The sequence below is a fragment of the Diadema antillarum genome, unplaced genomic scaffold, assembly GCF_040938485.1.
Source record: "Diadema antillarum isolate AM-2024a unplaced genomic scaffold, OU_Dant_1.0 scf00000006, whole genome shotgun sequence".
Classification (NCBI taxonomy): Eukaryota; Metazoa; Echinodermata; class Echinoidea; order Diadematoida; family Diadematidae; genus Diadema; species Diadema antillarum.
This window is the reverse complement of record NW_027270895.1, coordinates 1,942,092-1,955,837: the sequence shown is the minus strand read 5'-3', so window position 1 is coordinate 1,955,837 and position 13,746 is coordinate 1,942,092. Positions and strand designations below refer to the sequence as shown.

The 13,746-nt window shown below is 36.4% G+C and overlaps 1 protein-coding gene across 1 annotated transcript; it reads left to right on the top strand.

Moving 5' to 3' along the window:
• Nucleotides 1-67: 67 nt before the first annotated feature.
• Nucleotides 68-8,642, top strand: LOC139715358 (eukaryotic translation initiation factor 2 subunit 1-like). Its single transcript, XM_071626935.1, has 8 exons — nt 68-181; nt 1,339-1,703; nt 2,616-2,695; nt 3,403-3,554; nt 4,732-4,838; nt 6,251-6,348; nt 7,077-7,220; nt 7,926-8,642. The coding sequence occupies exons 2-8, from the start codon at nt 1,466-1,468 to the stop codon at nt 8,046-8,048; spliced, it is 942 nt and encodes a 313-aa protein (XP_071483036.1). The 5' UTR covers nt 68-181; nt 1,339-1,465; the 3' UTR covers nt 8,049-8,642.
• The last annotated feature ends 5,104 nt before the right edge of the window (nt 8,643-13,746 follow it).

Sequence of the window (13,746 nt, the reverse complement as noted above, 5' to 3'; positions counted from 1 at the left end):
CTACTCAACAGAGGGCGCTATGACACCCAATTTCGCTCCACTAGTCACCACAGGCTTTGCTATTCTACTTTTGTATTGCGTCAGGTGAGGTGTGAGCAGTACACACACGTGTCTCTGATAATGTACTGACAATTCCTCGTGTTTTCATCAAATTTCACCGAACAATACACCCTTGGAAAATGTAAGTTCGAACATTTGATACGAATGCTAGAAATGCGTAGTTTCTGAGTGGGTAATATCCGAGTGATGCTAAAGTAGTAAAGACGTATGGCAGAACACCGCTGCGCTGCGTCCCAGTCCCACCCGTTAAAGGTTGTGTGGGAAATCAATAATTACATTGTAGTTTAATCAGTTCAATTCAATTCCATTCAACTCGTTTATTCATCTCATTTTGTTTTTGTTGTTTTTTGATAAAATGATGCAACAGTTACGGTACAACAAAAAATCAATCATTTACATACATCTTTGAAAATGAAAAAGAGAACTTGAATAGGGTCTAGGAGCAAGAATTTCAGAATATAAAAAAACAAACAAACTGGAAACTCACTGCACGTTGTTGCAACATTTCATCAATTTATATTAATCAATATTAATATTTTATTGGCTTCTTTGGGCGAATGGCCCTTCCGTTAATAGAATGACCCTTTGTATAGTGCAAGATTGTGGAGAGCGTACTGGATCTTGTCCAGTGCACAGCAGTTGGTGAAAAGATGGCTTGGAATCTTGCGAGCAGCCCTGTCCCACGCATAATTACATGTGGTAAATTGAAGCGGAGACCTCCGCTCCGCCTAAAATGTAGCGTTTGTATGTAGTCTTTTTCTTGAGATGATATGTGGCCCGCCACAACAAAAGGATCCGTAAGTCGATGTTTCAGGTCAGATCAATCTTCAAAATCAGTCAAGACCATCAAATTTATGTTTTTTGACATAGACCTACAGTGTACATACAAAGTAATTTTGTAGTTTGATGTTTCGTCTATCAATCTGCTGAAATTTTGAAGCTGAAACAGAAATCTTATCGTTTTGACTGATTTTGATAATTTGACTTCAAACTCAATTTTTTTGGCTCAGCCGTCAGCAACTTTTGGATCCTTTTGTTGTGGCGGGTCACAATTGTATTTGACTGTGTTAGTTGCTGAGGGATAGTGTTGTTGCATGGACCACATGGCTATGGAACATGTGCAATGTTGTCACCTACACCAACATGTATGTGTTCAGGGATATGTGAAATGTAAAATGTAAAGAGAGGAATCCAATGACAGCTGTACTGCACTGAATTGACATTGAATATCAGAATCTACAATGTACTCTTCTTCAATGATATCTTTCCCGTACCCAGATATACCGCTCCAAAATCTCCATTTGTCGAGGCTCTGTGCGCACAGTACTTAAACGAAGAAACATCATTTGAGGATCGTAGCAACCACAGAACTTGTCATAGCTGCAAGAGAGTCCTCACAGCCAAGATGCCACTTTCGTGTCGTTTCTACGAGCAGCACTTCCCCGAGGTAGAGGATGTGGTCATGGTGAAGGTGCGCTCCATCGCAGAGATGGGTGCGTATGTGCACCTCTTGGAGTACAACAACATTGAAGGCATGATTCTGCTCAGTGAACTGTCCAGGAGGCGAATCCGATCCATCAATAAGCTCATCAGGGTGGGGCGTGATGAATGTGTGGTTGTCATCAGAGTAGATAAAGACAAAGGTAAGTGGACACAAAACCTTGTCTGTCCAGCCTCTGTTTATACATGTACATCCTAGCGAGTTCCCATTCAATTCAATGTTACCAATGTCCATTTCACACAATGTAGTTGGGACCAAATGAGAAAGTGTTTCTTAAAACAATACAGGCATTTGGGAAGATTAAACCAAACACTTCCCTTACTCTTTAGTTCAAAAGAGAAACACTCTGATCAATCCATTATTAACAGAAGTAGAAATAAAGACATGAGTAAATAAGCATTGTATTATCAAGAGCAATGATGAAGTAGGTAAGTTTTGTCAGTGTTGGTTATCATATGAAAGTGCTATCATTATACCATATCTTATGTCAGGATAAGGCATCAAACCAACTCTTTCTGTAATCTGTTAACCAAATGGAAAAGTCTGAATTGAGTATTTCTGACAAAGAGGCTTTGCATAATAATGGTACTATTCAATACGATTCTGGCTTTCAATGTGTTTTGGTTAGTTTTCAGTTCTTCCTGAAAGGAAATTCTTTTCTTTGCCCATATTACATCAGTGTAGGATGAGAGATTACAATGCAGTATGTTAGATGAGCATTTAATTTCATTTATGGATTTATGATGGCTTGCAGCATTTCATAAATCAGTGTATCCCACAATTTTTAGGTTTGAAATTTCATTGTTGTATGTACTGTTATCCCATGATTGTGATTAGGCTTCCACCTACATGTACATGTACTTGTACTGAAGCCTGTCTTCTAGAATAAAACAGGAAATTAATTCAATTACCACTAAGTACCAAAAGTGATTGTATTTCTTTTTTTTTTTTCCGGTCATTTGTATGGGAATCTTGCTCTTACTTAGAAGCATTGTTTCTCTTTTTTCTATTATTCATTGATCACATTGTTTCCTTTTCTGTTACCAATGGACAGGCTACATCGATTTGTCTAAGAGGAGAGTTTCAGCAGAAGAAATCAAGAAGTGCGAGGAAAAGTTTGCAAAGGCAAAAGCTGTAAGTACAATATTGTAACTATGTTGAATGAATTAGATAGACACCAGCATTGAAATTAGGCAATACATTTCTAGAATGCAGAACAAAAAAAAATTAGGCAATACATTTCTAGAATGCAGAACAAAAAAACAAACAAAAAAAAATTCTGCTGATTATTGTACATGATTTTGATTACGAAAGAGGTGTCACATACGTGTAATTATATATGTAGTGAAAACAAAATTTTAGCTCATGCTAGGCTTTCTTCACATGTGATATGAATTTATCAAAGTTGTAGACCTGTATTTTGCTTGTCAATGCACAAAGAACTTTGATCGCCATTATTATAGAACATAGCACATCCCTGTACCTGTGACACATCTCTGTGCCTGTGTTGTCAGTTGATTGTGTAGCAGTATGGTTGCATTAGAACTTTTTTCCTTCTTTAGATATTTACATCTTGACACCTAGATGGCTTACAATCTAGTTTAGATGATCATTTAATTCACAGCTGCATTTTTATGATACTAGCATGCTACACTGTACTCGTCTTGTATACTACATAGTTTCCAAAAAATCTGAAAATGAATTTCACTTTGCCACTTTATTTTGATATTAAGGTCAATGTGTTCATATTCTCTGTTTTCATTTTTTGTTTTGTTTTGATTTGCTTTGATTTATTTTGTTTTGTTTTCACTTTAACAACTCCTTCTTCCAAACTCTTGTAGGTCAACAGCATTTTAAGACACGTGGGGGAGATCCTGGGTTACACAAGCGATGCACAGCTCGAAGAGCTCTATGCAAAGACTGCTTGGCACTTCGACAAGAAGTACAATGCTGTTGGCTATGGGGCATATGATGCATTCAAGACGTGTGTGAAGTAAGTGATGGAACAAGAGTCTTTGGAAAAAGATACAGTGAAACTCATTTCTATGAGCTTTGAAAAAATAGAGAAGTGTTTCAGATATCAGTCCTATTGTTTGTTTGTTTTTATGTGTACAAAAAAATAAAGAACATGATTATCTTTCTGGGAATGAGTTAGCAACAAATCTCCCCATTATAAATTGATATTGCTCAAGCATTACAAGTGTTTTTTATGCCAGGATGTAATATGATTTTTTTTTTTTTTTTTTTTTGGGGGGGGGGGAGGAATGAAAACAAAACATAAGAGTCACGGTTTGTGTATCATGTATATTAAGGAATACTTATAATGGTATCATTTTGTAAATCTAATTTGCAGTTTATGTGATTGCACTCAAGTCATATATTAATATGAACACATGTGAAATCTAATATTTGTGCGAACTTTGCCTTTTTTGCGTAGTTTCGATCACACTTTCATTTTTTTTTTTAATGTGTTTGTGAGCTTCCCTTCTGAATTAAAAGCAATGTGAACAATGAATGGCATTTTGCTTCCTATTTCTTTTTTCACAATCAAATGCAATATCGGCCCCTTTGTCTCCCTTTGTGCGCACCAAAGACTGAAGGCTATTCACAGACTTAAAGCATAATTTACCATTTGCAGATGAAACAAAAACCAGCACTAGTGCTTTAAAATAGTTCTAAAATGTCAGTTAGGGACAGAAACAACCACTGTAATAATTTTAAAAGGTAAAATTAATCTTATTGTTAAATAAACAAAATGTGAAAAATAGATAAATAATAAAAATGGTTCCAGACTAAACTGTCTACAGTTATGGTTTATTGAGAAAAATACTAATATCTCCTTTTATATTTTAGGCTTTATCACGAAACGTTTACGTGATAGTATGTTTTGTGGTACGACAGACCTTGACATATGCATTAAATGTCATATCTTGAATTTTTTTTTTAAATCACTGTTCCTGAAGGTAAACAGGACCTTTAAGTATTAGTATTCTTGATTCATCAGTGAGTACTTCATAATTTTGAACAAAGTGAATTTATAGAAAATAATTTTATTTCAATGTTTAACCAACTACCTCAATATCCTGTTATCTTACAACATGTTTTCTGAATCCTCATGGACTACTTTTCACTTTCAGCTTAACCTAAATCTGCATTTATCTTTCTTCCAGTGAGCCAGAGCTATTAAATGAGTGTAATCTGGATGAGGAGACACACAAGGTCCTTCTAGAAAACATCGAGAGGAAGCTCACACCACAAGCTGTCAAGATCAGATCAGGTATGCACACGCCTGTCAGCCCAGAATTAGGATCATCCAACAATGTTGTATGTTCTTAATGTTGTAATGTTCCCATCACTAATACAGTGCACTCCCGTTAGAACAAATACAATTATAACAAATTTCCGGTTAAAACAAAGTAGAGATTCAGGCCCCAATATTATCTGCTATATGTATTTTGATTGTTTATTTGTTTAGTTAAAACAAAGTTTCAATATAACGAAATAAAACAGCCAGTCCCAAGGACTTCATGGTAACGGGAGTCGTCTGTACCCATTTACCAAATGTTTTCATATGAATGTAGCATTGCAGAGCTTTGAACATTAAAATAGTAAGATATTATATATCATGCATCTGTCAGTAGCCTAGATTTTTTTTACCTGATCTTCACTGCTGCATTTTAAATGTAACTGCCAACATATTTTGCACTATGTTTTAGTCAGTTGTTGTCAATGTTGAAAGCAATTTCAGACAACTTCAATTTATGCAATCCCTTAACTTCATACATTGTTACAAGGTCTTTTTAACCCTAAAAGGGCCGGGGGGGATGGAATCCGCCCCCCCCCCCCCCACTCGACGTTTCGCGCTGTAATTCTGTAAAGGTTGCGTGAGACTTGAACAAACAAAGTCAAGAAGCCTCGCGTTACAGAATTATAGCACGGGGCTTCTTGACTTTCTTTGTTCAAGTCTCGCGCAACTTTTGAGACCAAATTTGCAACGTCCGCGTATACTTTTGCAAAGCCACGCCCATTTTTGTAACAGAATGTTGCCCCAAAACGGGCACAATTTTGTGATTTTGTGTACATTTCCTATGGAAAACAGTGCTCTGTCATGAAAGTCATAAAGACCTGATTATTTTTACAATTAATCACTTTCATTGATTAATTTTGTGCTAATTATGGTAGAAAAGTGGTAAGTGACAACTTCCTATGAAAAAACAAAGAAAAAACAGAAGTTGAAAAACAAATAACTACATAAGAAATTCTGAAAACAATAAAATACATAAGAATTGAAATGAGTTTTGGAAGTTTTTGTGAGGAATCCATCCCTCCCCGGTCTGAGCATAGCCAAAAAAGCCTGGCCCTTTTAGGGTTAAAGGTTGCAGTTTTAGCTCGTAGATCAGACCAAGAAGAAATCATCAAGCATGATATCCATGGTTTGAGTCAAACTTAGCAGTGATGCTGTGCCCGAAGGCTAGGCAATTTTTCCTCATTTCCTTGTCTTTTGGAGGGGACTTAAAACCATAATGCTTACAAGCATCTGTTACTTCCTTCAGGACCATGGTAACTGATTAATATGTCAGCCAGGATCTCACAGGGCCACCAATGGATGTGGGAATACATTAATTTCATTCTGTGGCAATGTTCATTCTGTCATTCCTGATTCCTATTTTAAAACAAAAACCTCAACAGACATCGAGGTGGCATGCTACGGCTATGATGGCATCGATGCTGTCAAAGACGCACTCACAAAGGGCCTTGATATGTCAACGGCTGAAATGCAGATCAAGGTAAAATGAAGCACAGTGGTCTGGTAAAAGGAATTGCTGTGTTCTGGGTGTTTTAAATGAAGTGATATAAATGGTACTGATGATGTTGATATTTCAATCATTATCAATAGAAGTAATTGTAACACAATAAGTACACAATATTGAATTTTTTTCAATAGCATGAGCATTGTTGTTACTGGTAAACCTGTGATAATGAGATGCTTGGGACTGTTACAATTTTCTTGCCAAAATGAGATCTTGTTAAAATAAAAACAAATGTCAATAGATTGGTACATAGTTATACAAATGCACAGCATATTGATTCCCACTTTGCAGGAGAGAGAGAATTTTCTTTTTACCATAATTATGTTTGCATCAAAAACTTAGTATTTTGAAAAGTAAAATTGTCGAAATTTTTTGTGTTGTAAACTCACAGCAAAATCCTATGAGTACTTAGTATGAAAATTCAGTTGTAGGTTGTGAGAGTAAACATCATGTAGAGAGAGATAGAGAGAGGTGGACAGGGGGAGGAGGAGGGGAGGTGGGGGGGGGGGGGGGGCTGGGGGTGGAAGGGGAGAGAAAGTTTTCTCCTCAATTCCAGTGAGAAGTTTTATATGGATAACTTCCAGGGCGCAACATTATCCACTCCATGTTTTTCTTTTTGTTGTTGGTCCTGAGAACTTTGATATAATGGGAATTGACTGTATCTGAAATGAGTTACAAGTTTTGTTGTTTTTCCTTCACGGCAGATTAACCTCATTGCGCCACCCCAGTATGTCATCACAACACAGACACTAGAGAGGGCGGAGGGCGTCGAGAAGCTGAAAGAGGCGGTGGAGGCGATCAGGACCAGCATCATCGCCAGCGGAGGCGTCTTCAAAGTCATCATGGCTGTGAGTCTCAAATGCGTGAATGTGCCCATGCATGTTGATATTAAATGTGAATTACAAATAATAACTGTAAAACAAGAAATGTTCACATGCATGAAACTTTCTAAAATTTTTTGATGATCTAAGATTTGCAAAAGTGAAATGCATGCAAAAGTTCGTCCAGACACCATATATATAATGCCATTTGAAACTGGTGAAAATATCATACCTCAAATATCAAGGACTGTTGCTTCCAATTCATGAAAATCTTGTGCAGTAAATGTTTCTGGTTTCACAGTAGTTTGATTTCTCTTCAAGATTAATTTGTGTACCATGGTGTAAAACATATTAATTAATATGCCTGTGTGCCATATTATTCATCAGCTGCAATGCATGAGCACTGTCAATAAAGAAAATAAGCTATTTTTCAAAGCCGTAACTTTCCACAGAAGCATTTGTGTGAATAAAGCTGTACAGCAAAGTTGTAGAGAAAATTGCAGGCTTTGCTGTGATGTATCTTCTACTTCATCTTCTTCTCCATTTCCTCTTCTCTTGCCCTCCCATCTCTACTCTTTATTTTCTTGTTTTCTTTCATTCTTTCCTATCTAATGTTTGTGCTCTTTTTCTGTTCTTCTTTTTCCTCTTCACTTCATTATATTTGCAGTCATAGCATTATAGTCTTTGCAATGTTAAATATATTGTTCCTTGTTTCCATCTTGTAAATTTCAGCCCAAAGTTGTCACGGATACGGAAGAACAAGAGCTCGCCCGACATCTCGAAAACCTGGAGAAGGCCAATGCAGAGGTCGATGGTGACGACGACAATGAAGAGATCGGGAATGATGACGACTAGCGCAAGATGTCTACTGTGTATTTGTCTTTGTTTAGTAGAGACGTGTAGTGAAGATAACCATCATGTCATTGTATTGTCGTCGTTATTTTTCTATATTTATCATGAAGTTTATCTTATACCCCACAAGTTTCATTCAAACTTCAGGAGAGAGAAGCCATTTCTCATGTCGGCCATGGATGGGATGGTTTCTGGAGCATGTACTTTTGACTGAATTCCCTTGGAAAATATGTTCAAATTTGAATACTTCTGTAGAAATATCACATAGAACTGCAGCATGATATCTTATAAAGCTCGATGAGAATTTATGGTGCCATTCATGAAGATATGCAGCACATTGTGGGAGATATCTTACAAGCATCTCTGTAGATTTTGTTATTCCTCGACTTGAAAATGTGAAATGCGAGATCCTAATGTCTGTGCCAAGGTGGTACTAATCATGTTTGCTGTATCCTGTTTCAACTTCCTGGCAGTCATATTTTTTCAGGAGCCTGTTTAATGTCTTTTGTTTTTAATGTTGTAAGTTTATGTTGTGTACCAACTTGCATGTTTTTGAATGTCTGACAAATCACAAAAATCGTGGAGAAATTTCTGTTTGTGATGATAAAGTTAAGCATCATCAGCTGTGGTCATCCAATGTGAAGGTATCTGATTTAATCACTGCTTGCATAAAACAGACATGCCACATGATAATGTGTAAAATGAAATGCCTATATCTCACCAACAAAAAGCTTATATTCCACTGAAGGGAAGAAAATGAAAAAAGTACTTTGAATTACCTTGTGTATAAGAATACCACAACAAAAAGTTGTAACAACTACTGATATAACATTGAAAGATGGTTTGTAGACATGAGATGAAAATGTATATACATGTATGTGTATATGTATACTTTAATGTTGTGTATATGTATATACACACATACTGTATACATATGTACACAGATTACACATATTTGTACCTACATACATACATACATCATTACACACACACATATACATTTTTTCGAGGCATGTAAAACTTGATGATGATCCAGAGCCTTTGTATAGTGCCATATATTCTGTTAATGAGTATGAGACACTTATCACAATTGATTTCCATCACCTCTTAAATCTCCCCTACTCTATTATAAGAAATGTATCAATGTTATTTTCCATCTACAATGCTAGAAATTTGTCCGTACTTGTTTTAGACAAGTACATGCTGTATACACACATTGGGGTGACAAGAGGGAAAATTTCTTTCATTTTGCCCAAAATGATTACAGTGATGAATTGCAAGACCTGCCCCCCTGAAAGATCTGTCCTTTTAGTGTATACAAACATTTTATAGATATTGAATGTTGGTCATTAAAGATGCAAAAAATCTTTGTTGCCATGGTAACTATTCCATTCTAGTATGGACACTGTCTGCAAAATAGGAGTGCACAGATGGTGAGAATTTTGAAAGATAAGTAATGGAAATATGGTAAAGGACATTGTTATAAAATTGTAAAATACTGGAAATGGAGAATAAAAAAGAAGTGATTTGATGCTCTTGTACAGAGACCATAAAATCTGCACAGCTCTTCTGCATTTTCTTCTGCCAAGTGAATGCATAATTCTTGATACCCGCTGCAGTCATGTCTACATGTATCGACTTTGCCCAGATGAAGTTGAGTTGTTGATGTATAAAAGTGCTTGCTGCTTCAGTTGATGTTGCTGGTGTGAGTGACGTATGAACTTTACATACATGTAGAAACCAGGAACAAAGTATACCGGTAGTTGAAACTCGGTACAAGGATATACAGTTTATACAGGTATTAGGAAGTACATTGTACATGTATCTCGCACGTAATTCACAGAACAACAAACTCTTCTTTTGGTCCTGTGTCATAAATTCTTTTTTCTGTCTTAAAAATTTATTTTCTGTCCATCGTGTGTGCATGTACAACTGTTCTTGACAATATTTGTCCTAATCCTGGTTTCTAATACTGTGTACAATGGTGAAATACCCAAATGATATTTAAATATATGATTTTCAGGTCCCAAAGACCTCTTCATACCAAATACCCTTCGTACAAAAGATCCCAAGTTTTTGAGCAGCTTGGGAGAAAAAGATGTGATAAAAGGGTAATAATGATAAAGTTGTTACTTGTGGTGGAAGTAATGTTCTTGCATGTATTGAAACAGTGTAATCCCATTATAACAGACACAGTTATAACAAAATTCTCATTCCAACGAAGTAAAAATTCAGGTCCTAAAATTATCATGTATGTATATACATGTATTCTTACTTACACTGTACTCTGCAATTCGGCTATGACGAAATTTTGATGTAAAAAAAGAAAACCACCAGTCCCGGGGGCTTCATTTTAACGCGAGTGCAGTGTATGATAATGAGGAATTCCTGGACCCCCCCCCCCCCCCCCCAACAAATGACTACATTGTATGTGCCAAGAAAAATTCTGGTTGCCCCCTTTAAAGGGACCATATAGTTTTGGTCGAAACCTAATGTTGGGTTTATAACATTTTTGGTGAGATAATGAGAAATCTCTTATGAAATATGAAAGAACATGTAATTTCAAGAAGGATTCAACATTTATTTGATGAAAATTGGTCTTGAAATGGCTTGGATATCCAAAAAAAGAATGATCCTAATAAAATTGACAGGCCACGACTTTTATTAGTTTCTCTCTGTTTTACCTTGTTTTTGGATATCTCAGTCATTTCAAAGCCAATTTCAATCAAATAAACTTTTGATTCCCCTTAGAATTGTATGCTCTTTAACATTTCATAGAATGGTTTCTAATAATCTCGTAATTTGTTAAAGTTGAATCCTCACCTCAACCAGTACTGTACAGTCCCTTTCAGTTGAGCCATGTCCAATATTAAAGGACAAGTCCACCTTCATACACATGTGGATTGAATGAATGCAACAATACTAGTAGAAAACATCAATAAAAGTTTGGGGAAAATCCGACAATCCATTCCAAAGTTATGAATTTTTCAAGTATCTACTAGATGACAAGACTACTAACAGTGTATGATGGCACATGCGTACAACGATATAAAGAAAATTAAAAAAAAAATTCACAAAACTTTACTTTTTGAAAAAAGTGCCCATTTCTTCAACTTGTTACTGATGTATGTTAAGGGCAATATCATTCCCCTTGCCTTCTGAAAGAGAGAGGTTGAGCGTTCTTTTGTTATACGAGAAAAGTGAAAATATGTTGAATTTTCTTTATACTTCCTTTATATCGTTGTACACATGTGACATCACAAGCTATAGTAGTCTTCTCATCCAGCTGTGACTGAGGAGGAACCTCAAAAATTCATAACTTTTGAACGGATTGTCAGATTTTCCTCAGACTCTCAGTGTCCTTGCTGCATTTACTCAACCCACATGTCTATGAAGGTGAACTTGTCCTTTAATCCCAGACTCAGTATCCTCAGAACACTTGGTACCAATGAAGAAAAGTAGTGTATGGACACTACAATGTACAATGACACCAATGTAACATCTGCCTCGTTTCAAGAGATTATCATTTATTGGTTTAAAAAAAATGCATTTTATGAAATATCAATTTCACATCTCACAATCCTTGCAATTAATTTGTAGCAAAAGATTTCCATGCTTTACATAGATAAGATTCTTAAAAACCATACTTTGTGTATAAAATATAAATAAAACAACAACACAGCCTTGACATATGCAAACTGTTTCATCTTCATAAGAAAAAAAAAGCTTATGCCTATTCTTTATTTCTTCTTTTTTTTGTTTGTCAATAAAGATATACCACCACAGGGCAAGAATGTCTTCTTGTTTCTTGTGCTTCACTGAAAAAAAAATCAACAACATACTCTAAATGTTATCTATTTGTTCTCCTAGAGCTAAATACCATAACCCAACCATAAACTTCAATGGTCGCCCACTACCAACTACTAAGAGTTTCACATACCTAGGCAGCATTGTAACTCATGACACCAGCCTTGACAAAGAGATAAGTAAGCGGATTCAAGCAGCTTACTCCTCCTTTGCCAGGCTGAGAGACAAACTTTGGCATAGACATGGTGTAAAACTGTCTACCAAGATAGCTGTGTATGGGGCAATTGTCTTACCATCACTGCTGTATTCGTCAGAGACCTACGTCCTTTACCCACGTCACATAAAGCGACTATCCAAGGTTCTACAGAGACAGCTGCGCAGCATCATGGGCATACGCTGGTATGACCATATCTCTAACGAGGAAGTGCTGCAAAGAGCAGGTATGATGAGCTTGGAATCCACTATCATGAGGTCACAACTCCGATGGACAGGTCATGTTGTGCGCATGGATGGTAATCGTCTGCCAAGGCAAACCCTCTATGGAGAACTGAAAACAGGCAGAAGACCCATTGGCCGTCCCCTCCTCCGTTTCAAAGACACCTTGAAAAGACAGCTTTTGCTGGCCAAGATCCCACCTGATAGTCTGGAGAAGGTTGCCGTAAATCGGACATACTGGAGGAATCTTGTAAGGGATCAAACAAATTCTGCTGAGAGAGAGCGACATCAGGCAGCAGAGGAGAAGAGAGCAGTAAGACACCCCAAAGCTTCTTGCTTTACAAGAAACAGACAAACCCTATGCATGCACTGCCTGCAACTTCCGCAGTACAAGTAGAATTGGTCTGTGGAGCCATGTCAGGAAGCATAATAAGAACTGACTCGCATCCTTACACATAGATCATCTCAGTCATCATCGAAATCGATGGACAGCCATATATAAGGAGCATGAAGAATTATTCACGTTTATTAAACCATTTAGCAACTGAAGATTCTGTACATAATGGCTAATGGTTCCCTGGAAGGTACAGAAATATTGCTCTCATTTCAACAATATTTTAACTGATGTATAGTAGCTCACTGCATGTTTATTTTCGTCTAGCACAAGTTTTGTTTATTTGATAGCCTCCTAAGACTTTACCAAGAGAATGGTGTGTCACCTTGAAATAATTATGACATACTGTTGTTGACCTTTGACCTCTTTCAAATTAAATAATTATATATTCTTTACAAAACAAAATATGATTAAGAATAAAACTATCAAAAAATGAACAGGTGGTTTGGGGCTATTTAGGGAGTAATAAGACAGGCAGTTTCAGGCATTTCAGATACTAATGGGTTAAAACAAACTATTAAATGGTCTGTTGTTAATAATGTTTATGATATGACAGCTTGATTGTTCATCATTGCTGTCAAAATACATGCAACAGAAGGGAATATTGTGATATATTTCTTCCATGCACTTTAATTTTGCCATGGTAATAATGACCATTCTACAGCAGCTGTTATATAACACTGTGGCAAAGATTCGCAAATTGAAGTTTTAGGCATGCGCGACATATCTAAACTGCACTTCAATGAACCCTTATATCTGGGCATGAAAACAAATGTAAAAGAGAAATGAATACCACATGGCACCCGTAATGACATAAACTTCTTGGTCTCTGACTAAACAGTGTTCACATGGAACTCTCACTTTAATGTGACAATACATGGCAAGGGGTGAAGGGCCACACTTGGATACAGAATATCGCTTTATACTTTTAAAATTTTTCTCTATCATATCATCATCTAAAATATAGTATACTGGCAACAAACTTTGCAGAAAATGAAGTGATTGTTTTCATCATACCAGATATGGCTATTCATGTAACAAACTTAGGAGAAAACACAGTAAATG